The sequence below is a fragment of the Nesoenas mayeri genome, assembly GCF_963082525.1.
Source record: "Nesoenas mayeri genome assembly, chromosome: 7".
Lineage (NCBI taxonomy): Eukaryota > Metazoa > Chordata > Aves > Columbiformes > Columbidae > Nesoenas > Nesoenas mayeri.
Window position 1 is genome coordinate 20,258,467 of NC_137551.1, and position 27,254 is coordinate 20,285,720.

Genomic DNA, 27,254 nt, shown 5'->3' on the forward strand with positions numbered 1-27,254 from the left:
ATTAGATTCCTCAAGTCATCAATGTTGGAACTCCTACTAACATTAAAGGGGCCAGATTTAATCCACAACATGCTTATTTCTCCTACAGAAACATACCAATGTACATGGACAAAAATTTACAAAGGAATCTTGCATCTATCTTTCGTACTTGATCCCAAGATAGAACTTTTACTTTGTCTTATCTAAATATGTTTAGTTCACACTATAGGTAGCTTCTGAAAAGTTGATTTGGTTCCTTTTTGCTGTATGCAGAAGGCGTAAGAAAGTAAATAGTTATCTACAATACTAGGCATGTATTAAGTAGAAATTACATAAAGGTACTGAACTATAACTATCCTCACAAAAACTGAAATGAAAAACTCAACCGACTTCTAAGCAGAGCAAAGACAATGGAAGACTACAGAAAACATATGCATTACTACACTCCCTGCAACATTACCAGAAACCTCAATAAACATTCTATACTAGAACCATTACATCTGCAATACCTAAGGCAACAATCACTTTTTATCCAGCACTACCAGGTCTTAGGGAAAAGGACCTGAACAATTATTTTGGTCAGACTGCTTATCTTCAGTATTGCATTACCTATAATTTTATGGAAATAATTTTATTATGTGACTTTAATTAATGAAAATTCCTATAATGGATTCTAAACTCCAGATAGTCACAAGAGATATATAATCTAATTAAAGATATATATTCTTTTTGTCTTAGCATATTTTACACCTCCAATCAATCTTAAAAGGAAATGTTTTTTGCGCATTTTTTAATTGAAAGGCAACAATTATGTAAAATTTTGCCTTGGTTGTAAACTTATAGTGAAATTTATTTGTTCCGTTTACATTATTTTAAACTTCATTATTATGAAGACTTTATTAGAAGAAATGTAATCTGACCAGAAGCTGTTTTCCAACAATAGCTAGTACCCCAAGTTCCCATCTTCAGGGAAACCATAGAAAAGTGCAATCACAAAGGCTGCGATGCTTGTAAGCAATATTAGCAGAATCTATTTAGAAGATTTAAAATCGCTGCTTTGAATGACCATATTCTACATCTCTTGTTAAGGGTAAGTAATCTTCATTCACTGCAAAAGGACTGTTGCACACTCATGAGTGAGCTATACCTGGACCCATGAGAAGCTTATCAGAAAAAGGTAGTGGCCCAATGACCACTTTTCTAAATATATTTTCTATACAAAATATTTTCAAGGTATAATCCTAGTTATTTGTACAGTACTCTATGATTTAAACAACAATATTCGGTAAAATAGTGTGTGAATCTGCAACACCACATGGAATGAGCACTCTGCCATTTTGCTAGTGTAATCAATATTAGGACCAGGAAATTTTTCTAACACGCAAGCAAAAATATTCCATAGTTTTTGAATTTTGACTGTACACTTCATGATTTTGGCTATGATTTGCAGCACACTCGTAAGATACACAAATATCTTATGCACATTTCAGTAGCAGAATGGCACTTGGCTTGCTCTAATAGAAACAACAGAGATGCAACTGACAGTTTTAAGAAAGACAATGTCCTTATTTGCATGCTGAAAATCTGGTTGTGTCCCCCTAATCCAGGCACATCCATTCATTGTGCAATCTGTCGATGGGTAAACAAATAGTGCAGGATTCATCTCAGTGGGAGCTGGCCCTTTGGTCTAACCGAAGTCAATTCTAGGTCGATACTGAAGTACCATAGGGTAAGACTAAAAACAAAAGCAAGAGAAAAACAACAACAAAAACAGACAAGAAAACATGAAGATGTCATTCATAAAATTTACAAAGAAAATGCAAGTACAGATTGTTTTAAGAATAGCCAGATCTTATCCCTAAGACATAAGTATATGCCAATTAGTTCTATTTACATGAATCCATTTCAACAGTTAAATCCATATCTTTACTCCAAATCTACATTTAATCTCCAAGTCAGCTAGTTGTAGTTATTCATCATTAATGTAAAATCCCTGTATCTGCTTTTATGTATTTCTTTATTTACATGATTTATGACATATATACTTTGTGCGCTCAAACAATTCCTCTTATTTCTGTGTTGCTGTGTTTGAGGAAAAACAATCTTGAAATTTTATACTTTCTAAAATAAAGTCCATTTACAGATTATGTACTTGGTTTTACTCTTCTATGTAGGGAGGCTCCATAGCTATACTAGTAGTCAGCACTAGTTAATGGGAGCCAGGCTACTCTGGTATTGAAAAGAATGAAAAAAAAAAGAAAAAGACATTAAATTGCTGTCAGCTGATTTTCAGAGAGGTGAGGGCTAACTTCTCCCCCAAATCCAAACTCCTCAACTTCAGATCTAGTGATACATTTTTATTAGTTTTTACTAGAAAAAAAAAATGGAAAATCAACTGCTTCGATCCCTGAATTGGACAAAATTCTTGTGGAACAGGGGGCAAGAGTGGGTGGGTTTCCAGAAAGTGCCATGGAACACCTGGGCAGTTGTTGTTGGAAGTTCTGTTTTACTGAGTGTCTTATTTATTCATTATGTAAAGTCTGATATTTTCCTCTTAACTTCATTAGGATACTGGATAGCATAAAAATCAGGAAAATCTTATTGTGTCAGCAACTGTATGTGCCTAACTACCTTTCCACCACAGGGGAGATGAACACAGCTAGTTGAAGTCTGTTTTTATTACAAATTTGGAATTATAAAGAATTACTACAGAAGCTGTTCCTAAAACCAGAAATATTTTACCACATCCTTCAAATGCAATACAGATGAACGTCTGTGACCAAAAAAGAAAGATACCACTGCAGAGACCTATATAAGTTAATACACTTTCCATACCACGGTAATGAAATGATCACTAGAACTAAATGTGATCATACTTGCTGGGGATTTACAAAAAGTAGTGCAGTGAAATCAAAATATAAACCCAACAACAGCAGGAGTATTTAGGAGAGAAGACAGGGAACACCATGTGTAGTCTGTATGTGCAATTAACCAACACATATTTGCAGTATCATAAATTATTTGGTCTCTGATTTTTTTGCATAGGATATGACTACCATATTTCACATTTTTCACTTTGGTTATATACATTGTCTCTAAAAGTACTCTAATTGGAAGTGCACACAGGCAGAGACAGAGCAGTCACCTCACTGAAACTGCCATGTAAACCAGAGAGGCTCAGCATTTTTGCAAAGAGAATTACAAACCAAGTGTATAAATAAAATGCACTGTACTGGAACAATTCTAATTATCAAAGTGGGCGTGACTTCAGTAGGTCACTCCCATCCATGGTGGGGAGTGACCCTCTATCATTAACTTTTTGCTCAAGCAAAAATATTATTTCAAACTTCCAAAGTTTCTTTTAAAAAGTAATTAAAACCAAAATTCCCAGTGAGGAAACGGAAATATTGTTTCCTATAGGTATGAACCACTTTGATGAAAGAAATTTAGAAATCAACTGCAGTTTGCAGGTTCTGGATGTTTCGGTTTGTTACATTCTATAGATGAGGCATTATTCCATTCCTAATTTTAAAATATATAAAAGGAGTACAGTATTAGAAAAAAAGACAAATTTCTTTACTCCATTAAAAAGAATATATGAATTGCCATAAAGAGATGAAACCCATGTAGTCTCTTTTGATTCACACTCTTCAGTTTTGATCCCTTGTCAGTGTCTGCCCAACAGTACTAGTCAGGATGAGATGGGAAGAGGTAGATCATCTTTCCAGACTGATGCAAGAACCAGCCTACAGAATTAGACCTCTCTATCAAAAAGACAAATAGCCTAATGTAAAGTAAAAGAAACCCATAAACCTTTTGAATGAATTATATTTATTCATTCAATAAAGCCTTTGAATGAATGAAAACACTTTGGCCTTGCTCATGGAGTTTTAGCTCTTTGTAGTGAGGAATTATAAAAATGCCACAACTTAGATCACGATTGAAGTACTACCAGGACCTTAATGACTGTAGTATGTACAGTCGTGAGTGCCTCTTACCTGATAAAAAGTGCCATCCTGTGAGCAGACTTGCGAAGATGAGCAGTTCTGACACCGAAACTGCGAAGGAGATGATTTTCTGATCAGATAAGAGGCATCCACAGCTGGACATACACATTTACTGTTTATTTATTTATTTATTTCATTTTCAAATGTAAAGCTTAAAATAAATTAACTTATTTAAAACAGGAAAGACTTCTCTAATGAATACACGGATGTTTTTCCTTTACTACTCTACCTCTTGTAAGGCCCATGGGCATGGCAGTAATAGCTCATGGTGAATAGCACCAAAGATGGAGGTAACAGATTTACTTGATCTTCATCCAAAAGGAGAGATTGTTAATTAATTACCATCACAACCTCAGTGTTATAACAAGATTCAAAACAGTCAAGGAAAACAAATCACAGAAGCCCAGATGTTACTGGATTTCTTATCAGCACAATGTACATTTTACAGGTTTTAGTTGTCATGTCTGACTTCATAAAGGAAAAGATGAGCACACACCTGACTATACTACATGCATGTAAACACAACTTAAAAATTTAATCAAGAGTTGTCAACTCTTATGTCTACCTAATGTTAAAAACGGTAGTTCTGAGATTTTTGAACAATTTTAACCAGCACAAATAATGTCCTTTTTGTCAAGATGATAGTTACTGTTGCTTCCAGACCAATGCAACTGCCAAAAGTCCATTTGTAGGCAAGGTCTGCAGGATCAAACATCATGAAAGAATTTCATTATCACTAAAGCTGTTGCCTCAACATTTCCTAATAGTACAGCCAATGCTAACAAAAATATAGGATGACAAGCCAAACACCCACTGGTTGCAAGGCAGTATTGGAAAAAATATTACTTAAAGCTCCCTTATTGGTACAACATTGAGATTTCAGCAATCATCAAATTTCACTGCAAATTACTTTCAAATTTGATGAATACTTGCCTATATATATTAACTCCCCAATTCCTACCAAAATCTACCCTTCCCCCTCTCCTTCAGAATAAGGCAAAACTTCAAGAAACTTCTAAATTATTAACTCCACAGTGTGCTTAATCCTCTGTCTTCTCTGTCCGTGCCCCAGTGCTTTTTATTCCAAGAAATATGAAACTTAAAAAAAAAAAAGAGCACAGAAAGTTTGGAATTTTCTACTGATCAGTGCATTAACATACATTAAGTGCTTATCCTTTGCTGCACTCCAACATAGCCTCCACTGGTAGACAAAGACCACAAATCTACATATACTACAAAGCAATAAAGAGTGAAGAACAACCAACGGCCACACACGAATGTATAAAAGAAAGAAGAAATGGGGATATGACTTACAACAAAACAAAACAAAAGAATATATATACAAGGCAATATAAGGGCTCCTAAATCATACTGAATATCAGACCCTAAACAAATGTCTTTTAATAAGTTAAATATTGGAATTCTGAAACATGCTCATGCAGCAAGGAAAATCCATTTAGCTGTGTTATCTGTATGTTAGTATTATACAGCTCATCTAAAAACCATGGGTGTAGTATTAACAGAAACAATAATAAAACAATTACATTTCTATAGTAATTATTCAGTGTCACTTTCAGTTTACTGACTGAATAGAACAGATTCTTAATAAAGAACTGCTGGATGCAGATTTCCCAACTACTGTAACTCAGAATGTCACTAAAAGCAATTTTGCATAAAAAGAATAGGTTCTTGACTTTTCAGACACTTGACTTAAAGCTCAGAGCAGAACTTGCATATAAACTTTGTACACCTGCTCTTTTTAAGTTTGAGAATCTACACAATATATGTGCTGCAAGGTTTCACTCATAGAGTTTTTCATAAGAAATCCAAAAAACATGTAAAATGCATTTTTAAATAAGGGTATTTTGAAGGGTCACAGAATATATTTTGGACAAACCTCTGAAAGCATGTATACTCTCTGTAATAAATACACCAAAACATCATTTATTAAAAATGTAACAGCATTTACGTTTTCGCCTCTTAGTCTCCATCTTGTCATATAGATGAATTCCATAGTATGATCCTTCCCCATGATTTCTCCATTGCATAGTACATCCAGCTTAAAATATAACAGAGCAAACAGTAAGACAAAGGGATGCAAAATCTTAATGTCTAAATGTACTCTACCAACTACTATCATTATCAGCAATTCCATCAGACACGTATACCAAACCTGGATAAATACAACATATGGACAAAAAACTCTACTGCTATTTTTAGTAGTAGTATTCCACTTTATTTTTTCACTTTTGTGTTTTCAATCAAGGTGTGGACAGAAGAAAGTCTGCTAAACTAGGCAGGAAATCTCTAGTAGACAATCACTCCCCGTATTTATCAATAGTACACCTTATCTGTTTGAAGAGAAGCCCTTGTGTTGTATTTTGAAGGCCTTCCTGCTCTGTCAGCACTCTTTCAAACCCCAAAAACCAAAACAGAAGTACTGTAATTTTCTTTTTTTAAAAAAATAAATTATGAAGTAATTTTAAAATTACTTTATCAAGTACAAGGAAAATGCATTTCTGAGTATACAAACATGATTCTTCATTAACTGAAGGCAAAATTAAAAAAAAAAAGTAATGATCTTGCTGTGAAAAATGACTGGTTTAAACTGTATTGTAGCATCTTCTACTCTCTACTGAAAATTTCTTTCATTATTATAGCTATAATGCTTTTCTGGGTTTTAGAGGGAAAAAGTAAGTGGATACTACGTAACACAAGCCATCAAGGCACTAGAGAGAGATTGACATAATTAACAAAACCAAATGACAACAGAATGGCTGATCAGCATGTCATGGTACTGTGACAAACTCCTGTGTACAGCTCTGCAATAACCTGTGTCCTAACCTAACTCAGCCCCTGCTCTGATGAAAGCTGGGATGCTGCCGTTTGTGCTGAAAGCAGCTCACGGAGTCATTGACTCCTTAAGAGAATGGGCTGAAGAAATGGTCTGTGCTGAGGTCGAAACTCCTGTAGCCCTGGGAAGAAGGGGAGGCAGAAGTCTCACACTTCCCAACTCCATCCTGTATCTCAACTTCTCTCGTGTTAGGAAGTCCTCCTAGGGAATGGCCTTACCCAAGATCAAATCACTCATGGAGCTAAGACCGTCTCTCCATCAAATTCCACAGAAAGTACAAATACGTATCTACATTTTGAAAGATTTAAATGGTATTACTCCTCACTTCATAATTACTGGATAGTTTCTTATATCTAAAGAAAATGAAACTGCAGAGTAATTTGGTGTATATCTAGTTGATCTCTCCTTTTCTTCAGAAGCTACTAGCCCAAAACTGTATTAAATGAGTTTTTTATGAGTCACATGGAAAGAGAAAGCATTTATTTTTTACACAAAAATATCAAAACCTAATGTACCTGTTCCTTCACAGGTGAGCAACAAACTGAAGTTGCTAGAACTGCATGAGTCTTTGATCAGCAACTTTAGTCACTGTGATGAAATGATCACTTCTCATTAAAGGGCAGACAATATAACTTGGAATATTGAGCACTACTTAGTGCTTGGGCTAAAAAAACATTCCTCAAGTTCAAATATGATTACATTTCATAAAAACCTAATACTTTGCAAGAAAACAAAAATACAAGCATTGTTCTTTCAAATGTACCTCATAAGAACTTGGAAGTTTTAATTTTAAGCTGAGAAACTTTTTGATAGTTCCCACGGTCACTCGAGTAGAACAGCGGATAAATTTCTTCATTAAACCCTAAAGCAACAGTAACAAATCAGAAAAAACATGTTAGAAATTTTGGAGCATGTAAGCAATCTTTAGTGCAAGAACAGCTGCAAATGATATTTTTTTCAACCAGTAACCAATGTTACTGCACTTTCTTCTAATTCATAATGACACAATAGGTTCCTTTTTGCTCACTTTTTTTGCAAAATTTACATAATAAACGAGTTAACCTAACCCATCTCTGGTTCTAAAGAAATTTCCAAAAGATACAGAAGAGAGGAAAAAAAAAAAGAAACCAAAACCCCTAGAAAAACTTAAATAATCTAAGTGTCTGTGTTAGTAATATTAGGAGTCAAAGAGGTGTTAAATTTTTTAGAATTTCTTCAGACTCTGAATGCAAAAGGAAGTAAAAACATCCTCAAATAATCTAGGTAAAACACAGAGAAGCTACAAACCTGAGACATCTCTACTGGGTGTTTCGAAAAGATAGACCCTATTTCAAAGATATAGTGATTTCAAATTGGGTCCACCTTTTTGAAACACCCTGTATTATCACAGATTCTGTGATCCAGAACCTAACAGACTTGATTCTACAGGAAATCTGGAAACCTGAGATGCCTACATGGTGATGGAGATACAGATTTCTTACTGTATCTAGCAGACAGTGACAACAAATACATTAGCTTCTTTACAAATCAAAACTTTCTCACTGTGTAAGAATTTCCAAAATTATACAGGTAACATAGTACAAAGAAAATATACTGTGTTTTGTTACGTATTTTTAAAAATTTCTTTTAATTCTTGTATTTGTAATTTAATAAAACATAATTACAATCTAGGTGCATTTCTAAATATTTTTTCTAGCCTCAACGTTACTAGGTAATCTTCCCTTCATTAACAGAAACCAAACACATCCCTGATTCTTAAAACAGCAAGTATTAACTACCCTACTTGTTTTACAGATGGAAGCGAACTACCCAAGAGCACAGATGAGCCCCAAGGCACGTGTGCAAGGGCATCAGTGTCAGATAAGGTTTAGAGCTTAGAAGACCTGAATCCCGATCATTCAGCACACAACGTATCTGAAAAGCAGCTTCATACTGGCATGGTAAGACAGCAATCCACGAGGTGTGAGGCAGCTCACCTACAGATAGTTTTTAAAGCACCTCTGCGGTACGCTGTAATCTGTTGTGTAATGCAGTTATATACCATCAAGGCTGCAGACTACAAAACTATAATCCAATAAAAGAAATATCCGTTGTCACAGATAGATTTCTGTAAGGAACCATATTTTTTTTTTTTTTACAAAATTCCAAGATGCATTGAAATGTTTCAAACAAAAGGAGTAAATAAGCATAGAAGTGGAGGAAGGTCACCATGTTAAAGTTTATTGTTAGTTGTTACAAAATTATTTGGTTCCTGTAAAATGCTATTCTGCCAACAACAACTGCATAGATTATCTTGACTACTCACTTTGACTACATTGTCTCCTGACTGCCCATTGTTGCGTAAACAGTCGAGGTAGATAGCAATCTGTGGGTCACTCCTGTGATAGTCTTTGTCATCTTCATTTTCATCACACTCCTCATCTACTTTGGGTTTATCAGCTTTTGGGCTTTCATCTGTAAAATATGAAGATCATATTACTTAAGTGTGAAATAATGAAAATTCACAGCAACAAACGTATTTAAAGTGATACTTCCTTTTCAAGAGCATATTTTTCCTTCAAATTAACTTTACACAATTTTAATTCAGCGCACTCGTAAATTAATCCATTTATAAATATCTGGAAAAAAAGTTTTACTACTGAAATTTTAATGTAATATATGCAGACAACAGACTTCTATGCAAGAGAAAATAACTAGACTGATGGACCACTAATGGTTATGGCTGTCTACTTCTGTTTGTGTCCGGTGATTAAAACCCTTCAGCTGCACATGCATCAAGATCACCCAACCATGCAAACCTACTCTATGGAGTGGTAGTTCACTACTAAAAATATTGCTTTCAAATAAAAAGTGGAATAACTAATCCCAACACTTGTATATCAAAGTAACATGGGTGCTGAAGTCATATTAACCATCTATCATAATAAACCAGTGGAGATAAGTTCCTGAAGTGTTACCATAAAATAAACTAAGAGAAGATAAAATTTAACTTTCATCTACTTTTGACCTGGTCTAAATAATGTCATTGTAAAAACTCCATGTGTCTCTCTCCAGAAGGATTTTATAACTGTAAAGCCATATACTTCCTTATTCCCCTTTAAAAATAAAAAAAATATATCCTACACAATCACATATACCATGATATCTCTCTTCACTGATGGTGTTACATGTTCTATTGATTCCTTGTTTAAAAGTCTAACTCTTTGGAAAATCATTTCTTACTGTTTTCAAAGATTTAGCATAGATGAACACTTGAATCATAAAACTAGCAAGTACATCTACATAAGGTCACAATGTATGCAAATAATACCCATACAATGAACCATAAAATGGAGTAATTTTTACAGGTTTGGAATACAGTATACAATAAGCCTATTTATATACATTTGTTGTAATGATTTTTTTCTGTACGCCCAACTTATTTAAATGGACTTAAAACAAAGGTTGCTCTCTGTTGGAATAAAACATTATCACAAGTAACTCGAATAGGCTACTTTTGCATTTCATGAGGAACTTTCAGATCAAATCCTGCTGTTTTCCCACACTTACCACAAATTTCCCAAGTCATTTAGAAGAGTTAAAATGAGAAGAGAGAAAGAAAACTCTAACAATTATCAAGCTATGCCTAAGTTCCTAGACACAGTAATTAGCTCATTTTATTCAACTGATGTATTCAAGATGAGTTTTAAACTATATTTATTGCTCTTCTTTCCTACAATTTTGAAGTATTTTAGAATTAATTTGTCCAGAAGTCCCCACTAGCTATTGACAAGTTAACTGAATGTGTATCATACATCTGTTTTGTTCCTATCATCTTGCTATGAACAGAATTCACAGTATAAAACCACAGATTATATTTTTTCTTTTTGTGAAAGTCCAGGAAGCAAACTCTTTCAATCAAGCAGGTGCAGTCTACCTAGCACAAGCATTTACCTGAGAAGTGTCTGCCTATGATTCACAGATTCTTTGGCAATGCAAACACATCCACAACTCTCAACAGTTATTACTGCTGAGTAACAGAGGAAAATTTAGTTATGGAGTTTGAAAAGTCTTGAGAGGCAAACCAACTTCAGAACTATATAGAAGAACAAATTCCCAATCATAAAATCATTCCAGAAGCAGGTACAGACACAAAAAAGTCACATCTTTCAAGGTAGTTTAATAGAAATTCAAATGCTCCTTCATGTAAATAGCACCAGACTAGTTACTAAAAAATCCTTGTAGATGTTGTTTCTACAAGCAGCCTCCAGAAATCAATCAATGGTCCACTGAGGCATGTTATTAAAGTTCAACATGACAGAAGCTTAAAAAAAAAAATAAAAAAAATAAACTCACCAAAATGGACTCTGTTCTCCAAGTCAAAAGCATCAAATCAGGAACAGAGAACAGGACAAACAAACCAACATCTCATCCAACTCTGCTCCTCTATCCTGTAGGTGTAAATCGGTGTCTAATTCTTTTTCTCATCTTCCTTGCAAACCTTGGAATTTACTTCCTATGCTTTTCTCAGCTATTCAACATCAAACTGATCGCCACAGAGTCAGTCAGTGTAAAGCTATTTGCCCTCTTGCTTCTCCAGTTCAGACTGGAGAGGACCAGTAAAGCTTTTTTTCTCTGTACCACTGCATGTTTCCCACCATCATCCATGAATTCTCACTAGCAACCACCCTCCTAAGTGGAGTCACCAAGGCCTGAGACATGCTGTGTGAATTTTGGTTGGTTTTTGGTTGTTTTTCTTCTGCTACGTGAAAATTTTAAGTCCTGGGATTTATTTTTACAGATCTTAGATGCCAAGGTAGGGAACTGTGCCATGACCTGTGGTACAGCACATAAATGACAGACTCTTTTAAACTAGACTGGCATGGTACTGACAACTGAAACAGTCCCTTCTTACTGAAATTCTTCTCACCAAATAATTTTTGCTAAGGGAAATACTAAATACTAAATACTTGTTTATGGCAGAAAACAATTTATATGTTCATAATTTGTCTCAATGAGTTATCACAACTTTCAAATGGTTTGTAGAGCCAAATTTCCATAGCCAAATGATACAGTCACTAACAGAGCTGGATACATCTATAGCTACTTAAAATGCATTTTGAGAATTAGAGCCTTCCTCTGATTCACAAAACAATCCAGTCACTCAGTAACTGATCTCCACTAGGTTTACTACAAAATTACAGAAGGAAGGTAAGAACCAGAAGAATAAATTGGTTAAAAGTAAATCACATTCTACAAATTTGCAAATTATATGTTTTTTTTTCCTATCTACATATATGGCAGCAAATCATTTTCTAAGCAGTCAACAAATGTCTATATTTCAGAAAAATATTATCTAATTATTTTAAAAACTACATAGGTATATACTATACTGTATGTTGTAGTAAATGAATGTTAATTCTTATAAACTGCCCTGGAGTTCTTAACTTAATCATGTAACAGAGAAAAGAACCTTGTCCTTTGTAATGAAAATCAACAAAACTAGTAAGAAAGAAAATGAAATGTTATGAAGTTGAAAAGAAGATATTATAATCAACTAAGTGCAGAAGAGTATTCCAAGACATTTACTTGACAGTGATCCTTTACTAAAAATACCTATTCCCTAAGCTTAGCAGAGCCTTTCAAAATTCTAAAAATTACCCAAATCCAATAAGCTATGCTATCAAAACCTTGATGTCAAATTAAAGGGGCACAAAAACAGTTGGATGTCACTTCACTTAGCACCTCAATAGTGAGTTGTCAAAGTTCATCGGTCAACTACCAAAAAAAAAAAACCAACATTGGAATCTATATAAAACAATTGTTTAGTATGTGTGGAAAATGGTTTTACTACTTGCCATAACTAATTCTTGACATCCTCCTACTTAACAGCTGGTCAAATTCAGTAATAGAAAATAATCTGTAAAAAACTCAAGTAGTATAGCATCTCACTGTATTAAGAAAATCAAGAAGTCAAGTAGAAAATTGCATGACGGTTGAATGTGAGAGCTTAGGGAAATGCAAATAAAAACAATGGTAAAATAGCCAGTGTTTGTAAAACAACTGGTTAATGGATAAGCAGCAGTAAATGAATGCCCAGACTACATTTACACAGGTTTGTTATGAGTTTCTGTAGTATCTTGGAATGATGTAAAATCAATGTACGTGCATAAGTGTTTGAAGAAATAGGACTTAACAAGTAGTGCTACTTAACATTCAGATTAAGAGAGGGAAAAAAAAATCATCACCTTGTCCATTTTCTTGAGGTTTGTTTTTCTTCCAAAATTCAATCTCTCGCTGCAGTTCCTCTAGTGAATATCAAAGAACAGTAACATGAATTTTTAAATCAATACTATCCGTGTATAATTAGAAATAGGCATGTTCCCTCCATCAAACCAAAAAGGTACCCGAAACCAAATCAGAGACTTACGTTCTCGAAGTCCAGGAACCAGCTTAAATATAATTTCCTCTAAGGTGTTATCAAGCCTTTCAAAGGGAAAAAAAAAAAATTCACATTAGGTAGAAACTGGCACTTTGAATATTTTTAGCCTTTAAACAACAAAAACTTTTGAATAATAAAATGAATTGCATATTTTTGGTAAATACTACATCATGTAAAACCCAATTGATTTTAGCTTGAGAGACAACAGCATTAAACTTTACCTCAGCCAACTCTTAAATTGATTTATTTTAGAAATAACCACAGAATTCATTTTTTAGAGTATAAAGACAAAAATTAAGCAAAAGAGAAAAAAAATATACCCTAAAATTTTCATTGGTTTAATTTGTTACATGCAAGCACTTGAGTTACTAAAAAGAACAAACTGGAAAAGTAGTATCCAATTTTAAGGTCCAGGTCATGTGTAGTAAGCATTAAAATTATAAACTCCATTATCACATTACATGTTCAAGTGCTTTGGTAATAAGACTGTTATAAAAAACTGAACAGACTATTCCCTACTTATTACAATACAGGCAAACCAATCTTGGCAGGATAAAGAAGACCACAGAGCACCCATGCTGCTCTGGCCAGACAGTTCTCAGTACCCAACCTAAATCATCTAAACTATTTAAATGTGCCGTGAGTTTGTCTACCAGACAACAGTACAAAGCACAGGCATGTCGTCTGATATCCTAGTATTAATGCCAGAAATAGCTATTACGGTCCCTTCTAGAGGACACACAGCATTTATCTTTGTTGTTGAAGCTAAAATATTTTTTCCCCTTTCTCTGAATTTTACCTACTCTCCTATGCATTTAATTTCTCATCCACTTTCCAGTTCCTCCCCCTGTCTCACTTATCCTTTGGTTTCCTCTGCCTCTCACTCTGTTTCCTTTTCCTTTCTCTTCTCTGCTCTCCACATCTTCTCTTGTAACTCCCACTGTCCACAGTCTCAACAATAACCCACGACAAAACAAAGTATTCAGTAATGCAGCCAGATAAATGAAGTATATATAAAAATTGCCTTAATTTTTAATCTCAATAATGATGTATCTATGTATATGTATTAGCATACATACGTACATGTATTTGTACATGTTATTGATAATACACTATAGGCCCATTACAAAATATATGACTGTTCCCCATCTTTTGCTCACTAGCAGTGGCAAAGGAGGCAGAAGGCTCAATGATTTTAATGCTGAGGAATGAATAAAAGCCATTTTAATTGATAACAATTATATGCTTATAATAAATACATGAACATTCCAGGTTCTATTCTTTACAGAAATTGTATTTGTAATTAAAAGTTTACAATTAGACTTATTAGCCAATAAGCTTGTTTTGAGTCTAATTGCCTGTTATCTATCAAAAACCAAAACAAGAACAAAAAACAACAAAGACAGGTGAAACAGACCTTCCCTAAATCAAAGCAACACTCAGAGTTCTTTCTCACCAATGAGAAGAAAAGCAAAATCATTGGATATCAGAGCACTTATCTTCTGATAGATGACAATATAGGTCTAGCTTTCCAAATGGTATGCTATCTCTTCTAGTCTCTCAATATCTAATGCAACTAGATGGTACTGCTTTTTATGAAGTTCTCACATCACTGGGATCTTGGGAACCTGCCTTGCAAATGAAATTAATTTCACATTGTAAGCAAGCTCCAATCTTCATGAATTACTCATTCAGAGAAAATACATGAGGACTTCAAAAAAGAACATCACTACTTTAATTCAAAATCCCACTAATCATTCCTCAGGAAGGTGTAATACATGCCTTTTTTTCTACTTTTTTTTTTTTAATTCCCACTTGTTGCTTCCTAATTTGTCTTCAGTGGTCCAAAAGAAAAGTCACTGGTCATGCTAACAGAGCAAGAAAAACTGTGTACTTAGCAAACTGACAATGCTAACAGCAAGAACTGGCTTCATGCTCTAGTCAATGACTTCATTTTCTTTCAAAAGCCAAACAAAAAGAGCTATTTTGTCCTTATGAAGTATAAATACAGATTAATACTTTAAAAATGCAGAAACAATAACACTTATCTGATCTTTAAGTACAGGGAAACTAGACTTAAACTACAGGGAAAAGATCCAGGAAATTATAAAAAGATTCTCAGTTTTAGATGCATGTTACAGTGTATCTATTATCCACATCTATGAGAACTCTAACAAAGATCACTATTTCTGTGACTCGCATCATTTAACTCCAAAGTTGGTCTCAGTCTAATATACTCCCTGCTAACGCTGAAAAAAGAACATTTGGATGCGAGACACACCTCCTGCCACCCATACATCTTCCAACCTCCAAACCAGAACGCGTAGAAAGAAGAACCAAGCATTTACGTCAGCTTTGTATAGTTTGGTTTTTGACCTCTTCTACAATATTGAATGAGTTATAAGATCAAAGCTGTTCTCTGATAGTTGCTAATTATCTGGTGTAAAGCAAATGAAGGTTATCACTCAGGAAAACTTGCATCCAAAGAAGCGTGCTACCAACAAGAACCCTGCCTTCACGGTATAACCACCTCAGACCCAAATGAATATTGTTGACGCAGAATTCTGCTCAACCAGGAAAGGGAATTCTAGAATTTAACGCTCTTCCTGGATTTTCATTTGCGAGCTCCATGTTGAATTTCAGACTTAGGCTTATAGTTCCAACAGATTCTAAGTGCTGACAACTAAAAGATACATCTAAAAAAACTTCAGATAATTATGAAGTTATTAAGAATTGAGTCTATAAAGTAGTTTATAAAGTTTCTCTCAAAGATCTCAGTTTAAAATACTACCCAGAGTGTTCAAGACCATTCTGAGAAAATGACTGCATTCTTGAGCAATGATTGAACTGGTCTCTACAGTCAGAATATAAGATCTACTAACTTATGTCAGCAACATCCAAAAAAGATAGTTCCATTACACTGCTCATATGCTCTTCTGATTATTAGGTTAGCAAATGTTTAAAACTGTTTCATAAAATACAAGCAGCAAACTAGTAGTTATATGCAATTTGTTGGCAAATAAACCCAACTACTCTAAAAGGAGTTTCAGGAAATAATTGCAAAGAAAACAGCTCTTCCCACATTTCTGGCTTATGGTCTCAACCTTTCTCAACCTTCTATCAATTCCTCCTTAAAGCATATTATTATTTTACTAAACATCTACTAAATGTTTCAAAAAATGCATTTTTCAGCTCCTATGAAATAGTCCTGTCAGAATAAAACATATTTCTAAAATGCCTTTTTTTTTTCCAGCTTATTAGGAGCCTGATGCACTCTGCATAGAAGGTTCTGTTCCAGCTGACATAGCACCTCAGACACTGACAGATCAGAAAAGTATTTAAGAGAAACATCTACATAAACCCTTTTAGCCTCCCCCCTTGCAATAAACATTCAGACAACAAAGACTTAACTTAATAACTGCCTTTACAGTTGCAGAATTTACTCTCTATCCTCTTGGTATATATTAATAGCTGAAGCATGGGAATTGCTATGCACACGTCTCCATTACAAAAATCAAGGCAAAATATGGCAAACTGCAGCAAACACAATGACATTAGGAAATACTACAATCCCTAGTAAATGCCAGATGTAAATATTTCTTTTAACATTGATGTAAAAATATTTCTTCCTAAATTCACATCAGCATTACAAACTAGTAACAGTGGGGAGGTTTGGCGGGTGGAGGGAGTGTTGGGAGTGAGGGCAGGGACTGGCTTCGTCCTTTTAGGAAAGCATGAAATTCTTCCACTTACGATGACATTTTTTGATCTCTCTGTACTATACTTGCCAGATGGCCACTACCTTTGTTTCAACATAACATTACTAAAAGAGAATCCAGAATTTCCAGAAAAAAAATTGCTTAAACAAAGATGTGTTATTGCAATACAAAAAGTACAAACTCTAAAGAAAGGGCATTTTCAGTATCAAAACTTTCTTTCATGAGTGTCTTTTCTTTAATCTGACAGCAGATTTCAATTCAGATTGGTAGATCTATGCCCTGGAAAACATTCAGTTATCTGCATGATTCATTTTCTACACTAAGAAGAAAAAAAAGCTGCATGCAGTTTGGAATGACCTAAATAATTTTTAAAAAAGAAACTCTGTAATTTAATTTCATGTAAAGAATAAAAGCTATTTGGTTTATTTATTTGTTTAACAGAGGTATTTATTAATTTATTTTTATTTGTACAATATACCCAGCCTTTCTGTGTCTTTCCCTTATTTTATTATATATTTTATATATATATTTATATATAACTTTTATATATATATATATATAATATACATATTCCCTCCTTTTATTATATATGAAAAAACCTCAGCTTACAATGTATTGGGAAATGAAAAACTGACAGAATGTACGGCCAAGAACTGTTTAAATATGTATTATACAAATAAGTAAAAGAATTAATTCCCTTTCAGGATAAAGATATTAAGATTTTTTTTTTAATTATTACTTTTTGTTCTTCCATTTCAACAAATGTTGTGCAATATCACCTTACCTTAACATTTCTAGTGGATTGGTCTCATGCACTTGGTTGCCACACCTGGGACAGTCATTGCTGTCTTCAAAGTGTTGAACAATACAAGTCTTACAAACTGAGGGACAAAAACAAAGGAGAGAAAAAAAGTAACTCAGACTAAGATCTAAATAATATTGCTTGAAAATGACCTAATGATATCAGCAAACTACTTCATGCATCAAAGATAAAAGTGTGTTATTTTAAAACAAACAAATACTCTGTATCTTATCCACTCATTGTTCCTCAAAGCCATAGCTAGTTCTGTTCTGCAAAGACACCGAGTTCAGCAGAACGGGTTAGACAAGCGATGCTTTAAAGTATGCAATATTTTTACTACTTAAAATTCTCCCAGCATCATAAAATGCAAAGCCCATACCATGTAGCACATGTAAAGAGCAGATTCTGAGAAAGGGCATGCTGGGGGGCTCTGGCCCAGCAGAGTCAATCATCACTTCAGATTATTTGAAAATTACTTAGGCGCATTATTTTCTTTCCAACAGCATTGCTGGTAACTGAAAATACTATTGTAAATACACTTTTAAGAGATAAATTCACAGAAATTGTACACAGGTTCAAAGTGGCTGTTTCCCTTTTGACAAAGCTCCTTCAAAAACAAAGACAGAACTTACTGTAAACATTTAATACTTGAATCTTATAACGAAAAATCAGGATCATGACTATGGCAGGTATAAGAACCACATAACAACAACATGAATTTAAAATCCAATAAACTGAAATTGAACTAGACAAGGTGCTACATTAGTGTTGCTTCCAAATGATTAATTGCAGACTGTAGATTTTACTGCCATTAATGAGAAAATGGAAGCTAAGATGATAAGAACAAATATGCCCACTATTATTATTGTGTTATAACATTCTGGATGGGGATAAACTCTATCTTCTGTTTATTATCACTTCAGCTAAACTGAAATGAGAACTGCAAATTCATCAGTAAATGGACTGAAAAAATAAATGGACTGCTGCAATTGCAATATACGTTCTGCTGAAACACTGTAATTTCTTTCATCAATTACCTAAAGAACTAAGAGTACCTCCAAAAAGCTGGTAAATCCTAATTATATGGCAATCTTTAAAGAATATTGAAATTCCTTTAACAAATGTCACCTAACAAGCAAAACCTATATTTATCTTTGCCATAGTGTGCGCAGACAAGTTACTACAAATCAGCTGATGCTGATAATGCACACGCATTAAACCTCCGTGAAGGTGTATTTCCAACTGCTTTGAAACACTAACTTAAGGACATTAACTTCATAGCTTTGGTAGAAATTACAATGAAGTTTCCACTTTCAGTCTGACAGACAGACACCAGAGCTCGCTGGTTGGTTTTGGCGAGAGCTCTCCCCAAGCCAAGTGGCTCTAGCAGTGCTGGGTGCAGGGCAGATTCCGATTGTCGGCATTTTTTTTTCATAAATAGAAAGAGGAGATCTTCTCCATTAATAAAGGGTGAAGATATGATTTTCAGCCATGTTAACTACTTCCATTCTTGGCAATATTTCCTTTTCTAGAGCTACCTTCTTCCTAAAAATCTCTGGGTTGCTTGAATATATAAATTTAAATGCAGCTTAGCCACTATGTCTCCATATAGTCTTCTGTTTGAAATATTTTTAATGTTTTCCAGTGATTACAATGCATATCACTATCAATTAAGAGGTCATCTGAGCTATGGCTTTCATTTGCTGTTCAGTGAACTCTGTTCAGAAGAACTCTATCCCACAGGATGGATAACTAGCGAACTTATTTAGTCAGATGACTGACTCCTCAAAACCTCCCAAATACAAAACACTTCTAAACATAAAGCCTGCTAAAATCCACAGTAACATAACTTGGATAAATACTTACAATATAAATTAATCTATGGAAATAAACTGAATTCCTCCATCTGAATATATTTATGTGCTTTCTTCATACCTTTTTTTGAGAGAAGATGGCAACCTTGGAAGCCATGCGTTCTCCAAGAAAAAGACCCTGTTCCCCTGAAAATAGGATCTACCTTGCAAATAAGCCCTAGCTTGATTTTTCTGAATTTTCAAGGATGCTCGAAATATAAGCCCTACTCTGAAAAGAAGCCCTAGTTACAGTTCATAAAAAAAGTAAATTTAAATAGTGTCCAGGCAGCTATATATGTAAAAAGTTTTGGAGCACAAATTAATATAAAACCCTGTCTTATTCTGGGGGAAACAGGAGTTTAATGATTAATTAAGAGATTAATCTGGCATGTAAGATAGGTCTTTAAGTAGAATACGTACAGATAAAACATCTGGATAAAGTCTTTGTGTAGCCAGCTCAAATCATGAGGTCATCTTATACCATGAAAACCCTCTTGAAATTGTAAATCAGTACTGTAGTAACCTAAAGCTACTTTGCTTTTTCTCATGTAAAGCTATGGTGCTATGTGGATTTGCCTGTCAAAACTAAACGTGATTTACTAATAGCAAAGTAAAAGTAAAAAATACATATAAATTCTAGCATTCAAGAATAATGAACTGATATGTGATACTCCTAGTAGGAGTAGGATCATCAAGCAGTATTTTAAGATATGATAGGTATAATCATCCTCTGTTATTCTCAATATAAAATACCGAACATTTTTCAAAGCCCATCACTTTGAAGTTTCAGAGAATGGGATGAAGTCTAAGTATTACGTGAAAAAGGTAGGAAAAAAAGGAATCTTGAAACACAATTAAATTACAGATAAACTTTAACACTTTTGGTACAGATTAACAAAATGAGGTGGTTCCACTTTACTGTAGGCCACAGTGTCATAGCAAACAGACAAGAGAGAACAGCTTAACCAACATGTACACAGCTTGCAGAATTTTGAGGTATGTGCTACACACGCCAGTGGAAGGAAGACCCGAATTTCATGGTTACACTATGACACTTTGGATAAGCCACAATAAAAGTTAAATTCACATAAGTTGATTTACTACAGCTGATAAAAGTACTTGTGTGACATATGCAAGTTGGCTGGCAACTATAACATACTACACAATTCTATGTTTTCTGATACATAGATATCTGGTCCACGCACACTTCCAGATCTCTGTAATCAGCTGAAAAATACAGATACAAGTGCTGTATGTCATTTTATGTGTATCTACACACATAATCTTTCATGAGAAGACTCTTCTTAGGTCAATTTTTAAGTGCTTATTAACAAGGTACCTAAATAAAACTTCATATCGTGTTTTTAAGCAAAATATTCTACAGAAGAAAGTTTACTTAGTTACTTGTGGGACAAATTCCTTGTCAGAATTCATCCTTTGAATTCTTCCAAGGATCTCCTCTCTCAAACACTCTTTGAGCAAAGGAGAGGCACAGCATATGCACAGCCAGTGGAACATCAAACCCATCTCAGTGACGGCACAGAGATGTAACAAGTTGTTTGGTATGTTTAATGAAGTATTTCATTAGCAACCTTAAACCTGCTTTAAAAGCACTTACTTTTAGGGAAAGTGCATAAAAACAGGACAGAAAAGTTTTATGTACCTAACCACCCTTCTCAGAAACTATACATGTGAGACTACTTGATTGTTAATTACCATTACTGACACACAGTCAGTCTGGAATGCTTGCTGTTAAAAGGGAGAGATAATTTCAGCAAGTGGTGACTAAGAAAGGATTTCTGGGTTAAAATCTTATTTGCTTATTTTTGAAACAGAAGACAGGTCTGCTAACCTTTAAGACCTGCTGCATGCTATTGACTGAAGAAGGAGCACAAACGCAGCGCCGCTTGCTTGTCTGAGGGTGGGAAGTTTTGCTGCAGTTAAGTTCTTTTGGGATCTCCTGGTGAAAGCATACATTTTTGGACTGTATAGTAACATCTGAAAAACACTCTGCTTGCAAGGTTCTTGGTCTGATATTAAAAATTCCATATCTGGTCTTTTTCTTCCACAGAAGGGCATTTCTAAAAGTTCCCAGATTGCATCGGTTGTCAATTTCTTATTGCAAATGCTAGAGAGACCAACTAGAGGAAGGTACCACTTGATTTGCTATTCATAAACCGGGAAAAAACGGTGATCAATAGAGCTGCAGATGGCAGGTTGCCTTGCAGTGACCAAAAGATGACTGAGTCCAGGATCTCAAGGAAGGATACAAATTGAAACAGCAGTGTTAGGGTTCTGAATTTCAGGAGATGGGACTTCAGCTGGTTTAAGCAGCTGCTAGTCAGATTTCTCAGGGAGGCTATCATTAGAAAGAAAGGTACTTAGGTGAGCTGTCTGGATTATTTTAAAGAAAATGTATTCAGACCTCAAAAGCTAACCAGCTCATTGTACAGGGAATTTTGTCAGAAAAACTGCTTAGTGCACAAGAACTGCTTAGTGCACAAGCTTCTTAATTAATATGCAAAAAGAGAGCACATTATAAGTGAAAAAAAGTATAGGAAACAAAATGATAAAATTATTGCTCTGGCACTTAGGGACAAAACCTGGAAGGCCAAACAAAGCCCAGCCATAGCTACAATTGATGAGGGACGTAAGGACATTCTGCAAGTATGCTAGTCGATGAAGGAAGTTCAGACAAAATGTGAGGCTGTTAACGAATGAGGGAAACAACTTAAGGAACAGGTTATATAGAAAGGTTTGAAGTCTTCAACATCTTTTTCGCCTTAGTGTCTACAGGCAGAGCCTGATCCCAGATCTCCAGGCATAGCAGCATGATTTGGGAAGGAGACGGATGACCAGCAGCCGGGGAGCAGTTAGTTAGCACCTACAGAGAAAAGCTGGATGTATTCAAATCTCTAGGATAGGTAGGATTCGCTAAGCTGAAAGCTTTGCACCATAATCATGGTGATTATGGGACATGCCTGATGACTGGAAAAGGGTAGTATGTCATGCCCACCTTTAAGAAGAATTGGAAGGATGACCCAGGGAACTATAGCTAAACAGTCTCCCCCAACCCCCTGAAAAGATGGCAGATCTCTTCAGATCCTTTGGAAACAATTTCCAAGTACACAACAGACAAAAATGTAATCAGGAATAGGCAATATTGATATAACAAAAGCAAATCATGGTTGAGGCTAATATGTGATCTAATAACAGCCTATAGCATTTGAACAGCTGTTACGGCAGTGACGGAGCACAGCTCTTCTTGGTCGTGGCAAACAGTGTAACAAGGGGCAATGATCACAAGTTGTTGTTTGGTAGGACACTCGGAAATACTTCTTCAGTAGGTAAACAGCTTAGCACTAGAAATCATTATTGAGAGAGGCTGTGGAGACTCCACACTTGGAGATTCACAACTCAACTATACAGAGCAATAGCTCGACCTGGTATAGTGTTGACAACTAACCTGCCTCGTACATGAAGTTGGTCTAGACAGTGTCCAGATGTCCCTTCCAACCATTTCTATGACTGTGTCAACAGTCTGATATTTTTTAGAACACTAAAGAATGTTCCCAAGGAAAGTTCATTTCCCAAGTTTTGTAAGTGCACATGGTACTAAACAACAGAGCAACTCAGGAGACAGATAACGGGACATACCCTTTCTCTCACAGCTAGCCTGCTTTGACCAGTAATTCTTAAACATCCTTGACAATGGTGTAACAGGCTAGAAAAAAGGTCTCAGTCTGTAAGACAAAACCATTCTGTTGCAAGTAGCAATAGAGAAAACAAAGTACTGAAATTGCAGATTAATTATTTTGCAGTAATAGAAGCATTTCCTACCCAACAGAGACAGGAAAGTTTGTACTGCTATTGCCCAAGTTGCACTTATTCTTCCCAGTAAATGGTGGAGTTGTCTGTCCAAAATTTCCAAAAATGTCATCAGAAATATCTCTTATTAAAAAGGTACACATTTCTCAGAGCAGAACTTTACTACTTAGCATTTTCAGCAACACAGATTATGTGAATTAAGCACTGATTTGGTTACTATTGATCGTATTAGTTCCTCTGTGATCACTAGAGAACATCTATGTCAACATATGCCTTCCATCTTATCCAGAGTAACACATTGTATTCTGAGAATCTAATGAATTTATGCTGCTTCTTAAACCATTAATATCTAAAGATTTTTATCACTTCTGCAACACTATTTTGAATTACAGCAATTAGTAGCACAAGACACATACCAATAGACAGTTAAAATAACTGCATTTTGTGGCAGCTTTTCTGTGAGGAGACCTATGCAACTGTATGGAAACTCAGTAAAATTAATTTGGGGACTAGGCAGTAACAGGGAGGTCTCAGTGAAGAGCTCATAATCTACAAGTGAACAAAACAAACTGAAGATTCTGAGAAAAAAAATGCTCCTTCTGTAATTATCATTCTGTAGTGGGAGTGAAAGTAAACAAATAAATTATCTAAACAGAAAGACAGTGTAATAAAAATATTTCTCCTAAGTCTCATCTGATTTCTGATGCAACTTTTTTTCCCCTCACCTCAACCTTTAAAAAGTTACTACTGTTCATTACACTTCAACCATAAAGAAATTAACTAACGTTGGAATTTTTCTATCTTCTTTAAAGGGAAAGATAATTTAATAGTAGCTAATATACTTCTCTCACTCCTGTGTTATTCCAAGCTCTTATAAGGACACTTTGCTTAACTTCTCTTTTCCTGAACTTAAATTCCTTTACCAAGTAACCCAAAACAGAAGAATAGTATCACAAAACACATAATCCTTAGCTGATATTAGACTTGGAAAAAGTCAGTTCAACATTATTTCTAAAAAACTAAACTAAAAATATTATTATTATAATGGTAAACAATATTATCTTTGTACTATGAACAACATATAGGAATGATATGTTTTAATTTCTATATTCTTGATATACTGGGACATAACGCCATAAAGTAAAACTTAATAATGAAGACAGTAAAGTCTGCAACAATACCATGCAGAAATAGCAGGATATACTAAGACAAGGCTTTTAATTGCTTTTTAGTAAAGGTTTAAAAATGAGAAATATACTGCAAAGCATATTTTCCCTTAGTCTTCTTTTAGAATAATTCAAGTTTCATTTGGAAATTTGCTTGGACTTTGAGAATTTGGCATACCATCTTCTATTCAGGAATAAATGTAAAAAAAATCAAGTATGTAAGTAATATAGCTTGTGGAAATATGATGTCTGAGTCTGATAGGACCATTTATATGCTTAATATAATGCATACACACTGATATTTTAGAAGTATCAGGAGCAAAAGACAACCTGAATAATTTTCCCTGAGTCAGTTTCATTCAAAGAAATCTCCTCCCTAAATAAATATTTTGCCAACTTTAAAGTATTTCTATGCATTGTGTCATGGAACAAATTACAGAGATATGTACACCAGTAGCGACCAAACTGGTGTATCCATCATGCACATTGCCAACTAATCCACTGGCTTAAGTTTCAAAAGCATAGTTATATTATCGAAATACCACACCTGACCTAATGATCTTATTTGAGATCAGCCAGGCCACAGTGACACGTTTTGTGCTAGAGCCTCCACACTCAGCTCTAGCTTCCGGGAAAAAAATGGAGGACCTTTACTCCACAAGGTGTTAAGCAGAGTTGACGTGCCCTCAGGATGACCCAAATGGCAGACCAGTGTGTAGGAAACCCCACCAGAAACTGTATAGCATTTCATGCAACACTTCAAACACGTAATGCTTCAAGGAAGTGTAACTTATGAAGGAGGGACATTTTGCAAAGGATTACTTACAGGTATGGAGGCATTCAGTTACTGTAGTTGGCTTGATCAGGTAGCCTTTACAAATATAGCAGGTGATATGAGGATTGAAATCTTTCACCAAGTGCTTCCTCTGAGTAGCCATTCGTGGGGCAGGAAATGCTGGCAGAGTGCTTGGGGCCAGAGGAGCAAGTTTGAGAGGTGTCGATGCCCGTGGTTCACAAGAGCTGCGGCGCTGCTCTGTGCAGCTGGACTTCTCCAGGCATTGGCTCTTAATTCTGGAGGTCTCACAGGGACATGGCTCATAATTCCAGCACCAGGCAAGTCATTTTCCTACCTGTAACACACGTGGAAAGAGAGAGGTGTGTAAACCTGGTAGCACACCACCGGTGACGATGCCCCAGAGGACAAGTGTCGCCATTAACTTGGCGGGGGCACCCGGGCTATTATTTACATAACAGCACTCGGCAGCCGAGGTCCGAGGCAGCGCCGCTGCCCCCGACAGGCTCCGGCCGCCAGTGGGACGGGCTGCCGGGCGCCGCGGGGCAGCGGTGACAGGTGCAGGGGCCGCTGCCCAGCCCCGGTGGCTCCGCGAGCGCCCCGCTGGCCGCTCCCCCGAGGCGCGCCGCGTTCCGCAGGCCTCGGCGGGCCCCCGCGGGGCGGAGCCCTCCCCGGCCCCAGCGCCGCGCAGCCCCGCGGGAGCCCGCCGGCCGGAGAGGGCAACGGGCGGCGCAGCTCGGCGGCGGCCGGGATCTGCCCGCAACAGCACCTGCGGCGCGTCCTGGTCCCCCCCCGCCTCGCCTTGACCCCCTACCGTACCTGGCGCAGCCCAGCGGCCTCAGGCGGGCAGCCGCCCAGCGAAAGAGAAAGGGAAACGGCGTGCGCCGCCCGCCCCCTCCGAGCCCTCCCTCCTTCCCTCCCCGCCAGGCTGCCGCGGCCGGTCCCAGGGCGGGCGGGACGGGCGCGCAGGCGCTGCTCCCCGGCCGAGCCCTACTGCGCCACAGCCCGCAGTGCCGCTCCGGAGCGGGAGCCGCCGGGCGCCCCTGGGCGGCCCCGCTGCCTGGGCAGCAGGCAGAGCAGAGGGGACGGGGGTCCGGGGCCGTGGAGGTAGAGCGGGGGGCAGGCGGGAGCGGAGGCGCTGCCGGGCGCAGGTAAGCGCAGGAGCGGTCGCAGCGCAACCTGCGCCCCCCAGCCTATTCTCAGCGGCGCGTTACTCGCCCGGCTTAAGCCCTTAACTCTGTTTCTTAAAATAACTTAACGCTTCTGCCTGTGGAAGGTTGAAACTGAAACTCTTTTTTTCCAATCCTTGCCCTCCCTCATCCCCCAAAGCTTTTAAAAGCAAATACTAAACCACTGGACTAAGTTAGGCCCAAATGCTGTAAACAGTTGTGCATCCCTCTAACAAGGACCAACTAGCCAGAGAATGATAAACACAAGTTAAAGCTGTCTCCATGGTTCAACACATCTGCTGCTTGCTGCCCTGTTCTTAGAAGTACACTGTATTACCTAGAAATTATCCATAAAACTAAATCTGCCTTAATGGTATTTTTCTGTTGCACTATTTCTAAAACGTTTTTTCTACACTCCTTTTCACAATAACAAAAATACAAGGAAGCATTTCCTGTATTAGCTGCAATACCATCACATTACCTGTGACTGTGCTAGGTCTTTGCTTTTCCATTCTGCATTTGAAATAAAGACTCGCATTGGCCTGCTAGTGCAGTCTCCTTTTAATCCTGCTGCAACAGCAGAAGGCGTTAATAACTTTGGACTGCATCTGCCATCCATTCCTGCTCCTGGAATATTTACCCTCCAGTAGATCTCAATTTATA

General features: G+C 36.4%; 1 protein-coding gene across 3 annotated transcripts; it reads right to left on the reverse strand.

Moving 5' to 3' along the window:
• Window positions 1-26,336, reverse strand: PCGF5 (polycomb group ring finger 5). Of its 3 annotated transcripts, none has more exons than XM_080348213.1 (10): window positions 26,242-26,336; window positions 25,456-25,759; window positions 17,765-17,861; window positions 13,250-13,305; window positions 13,068-13,127; window positions 9,146-9,294; window positions 7,604-7,702; window positions 5,956-6,045; window positions 3,978-4,037; window positions 1-1,714 (listed from the first exon to the last, which is right to left on the reverse strand). In XM_080348213.1, the coding sequence occupies exons 2-10, from the start codon at window positions 25,565-25,567 to the stop codon at window positions 1,667-1,669; spliced, it is 771 nt and encodes a 256-aa protein (XP_080204339.1). In that variant the 5' UTR covers window positions 25,568-25,759; window positions 26,242-26,336; the 3' UTR covers window positions 1-1,666. The 3 variants fall into 3 exon arrangements, with proteins under 3 accessions (XP_080204339.1, XP_080204340.1, XP_080204341.1); XM_080348214.1 differs by lacking the exon at window positions 26,242-26,336 and adding an exon at window positions 25,877-25,993; XM_080348215.1 differs by lacking the exon at window positions 3,978-4,037.
• Window positions 26,337-27,254: the final 918 nt, after the last annotated feature.

Coding starts and splice junctions, on each gene's coding strand:
- PCGF5 (XM_080348213.1), bottom strand. CDS start 25,567: ATGGCTACTCAGAGGAAGCACTTGGTGAAAGATTTCAATCCTCATATC. Junction 13,306..17,764: donor AATCCACTAGAAATGTTAAG/GTAAGGTGATAT, acceptor TCCCTTTGAAAG/GCTTGATAACACCTTAGAGG. Junction 7,703..9,145: donor CAGGAGACAATGTAGTCAAA/GTGAGTAGTCAA, acceptor CTGTTGCTTTAG/GGTTTAATGAAGAAATTTAT.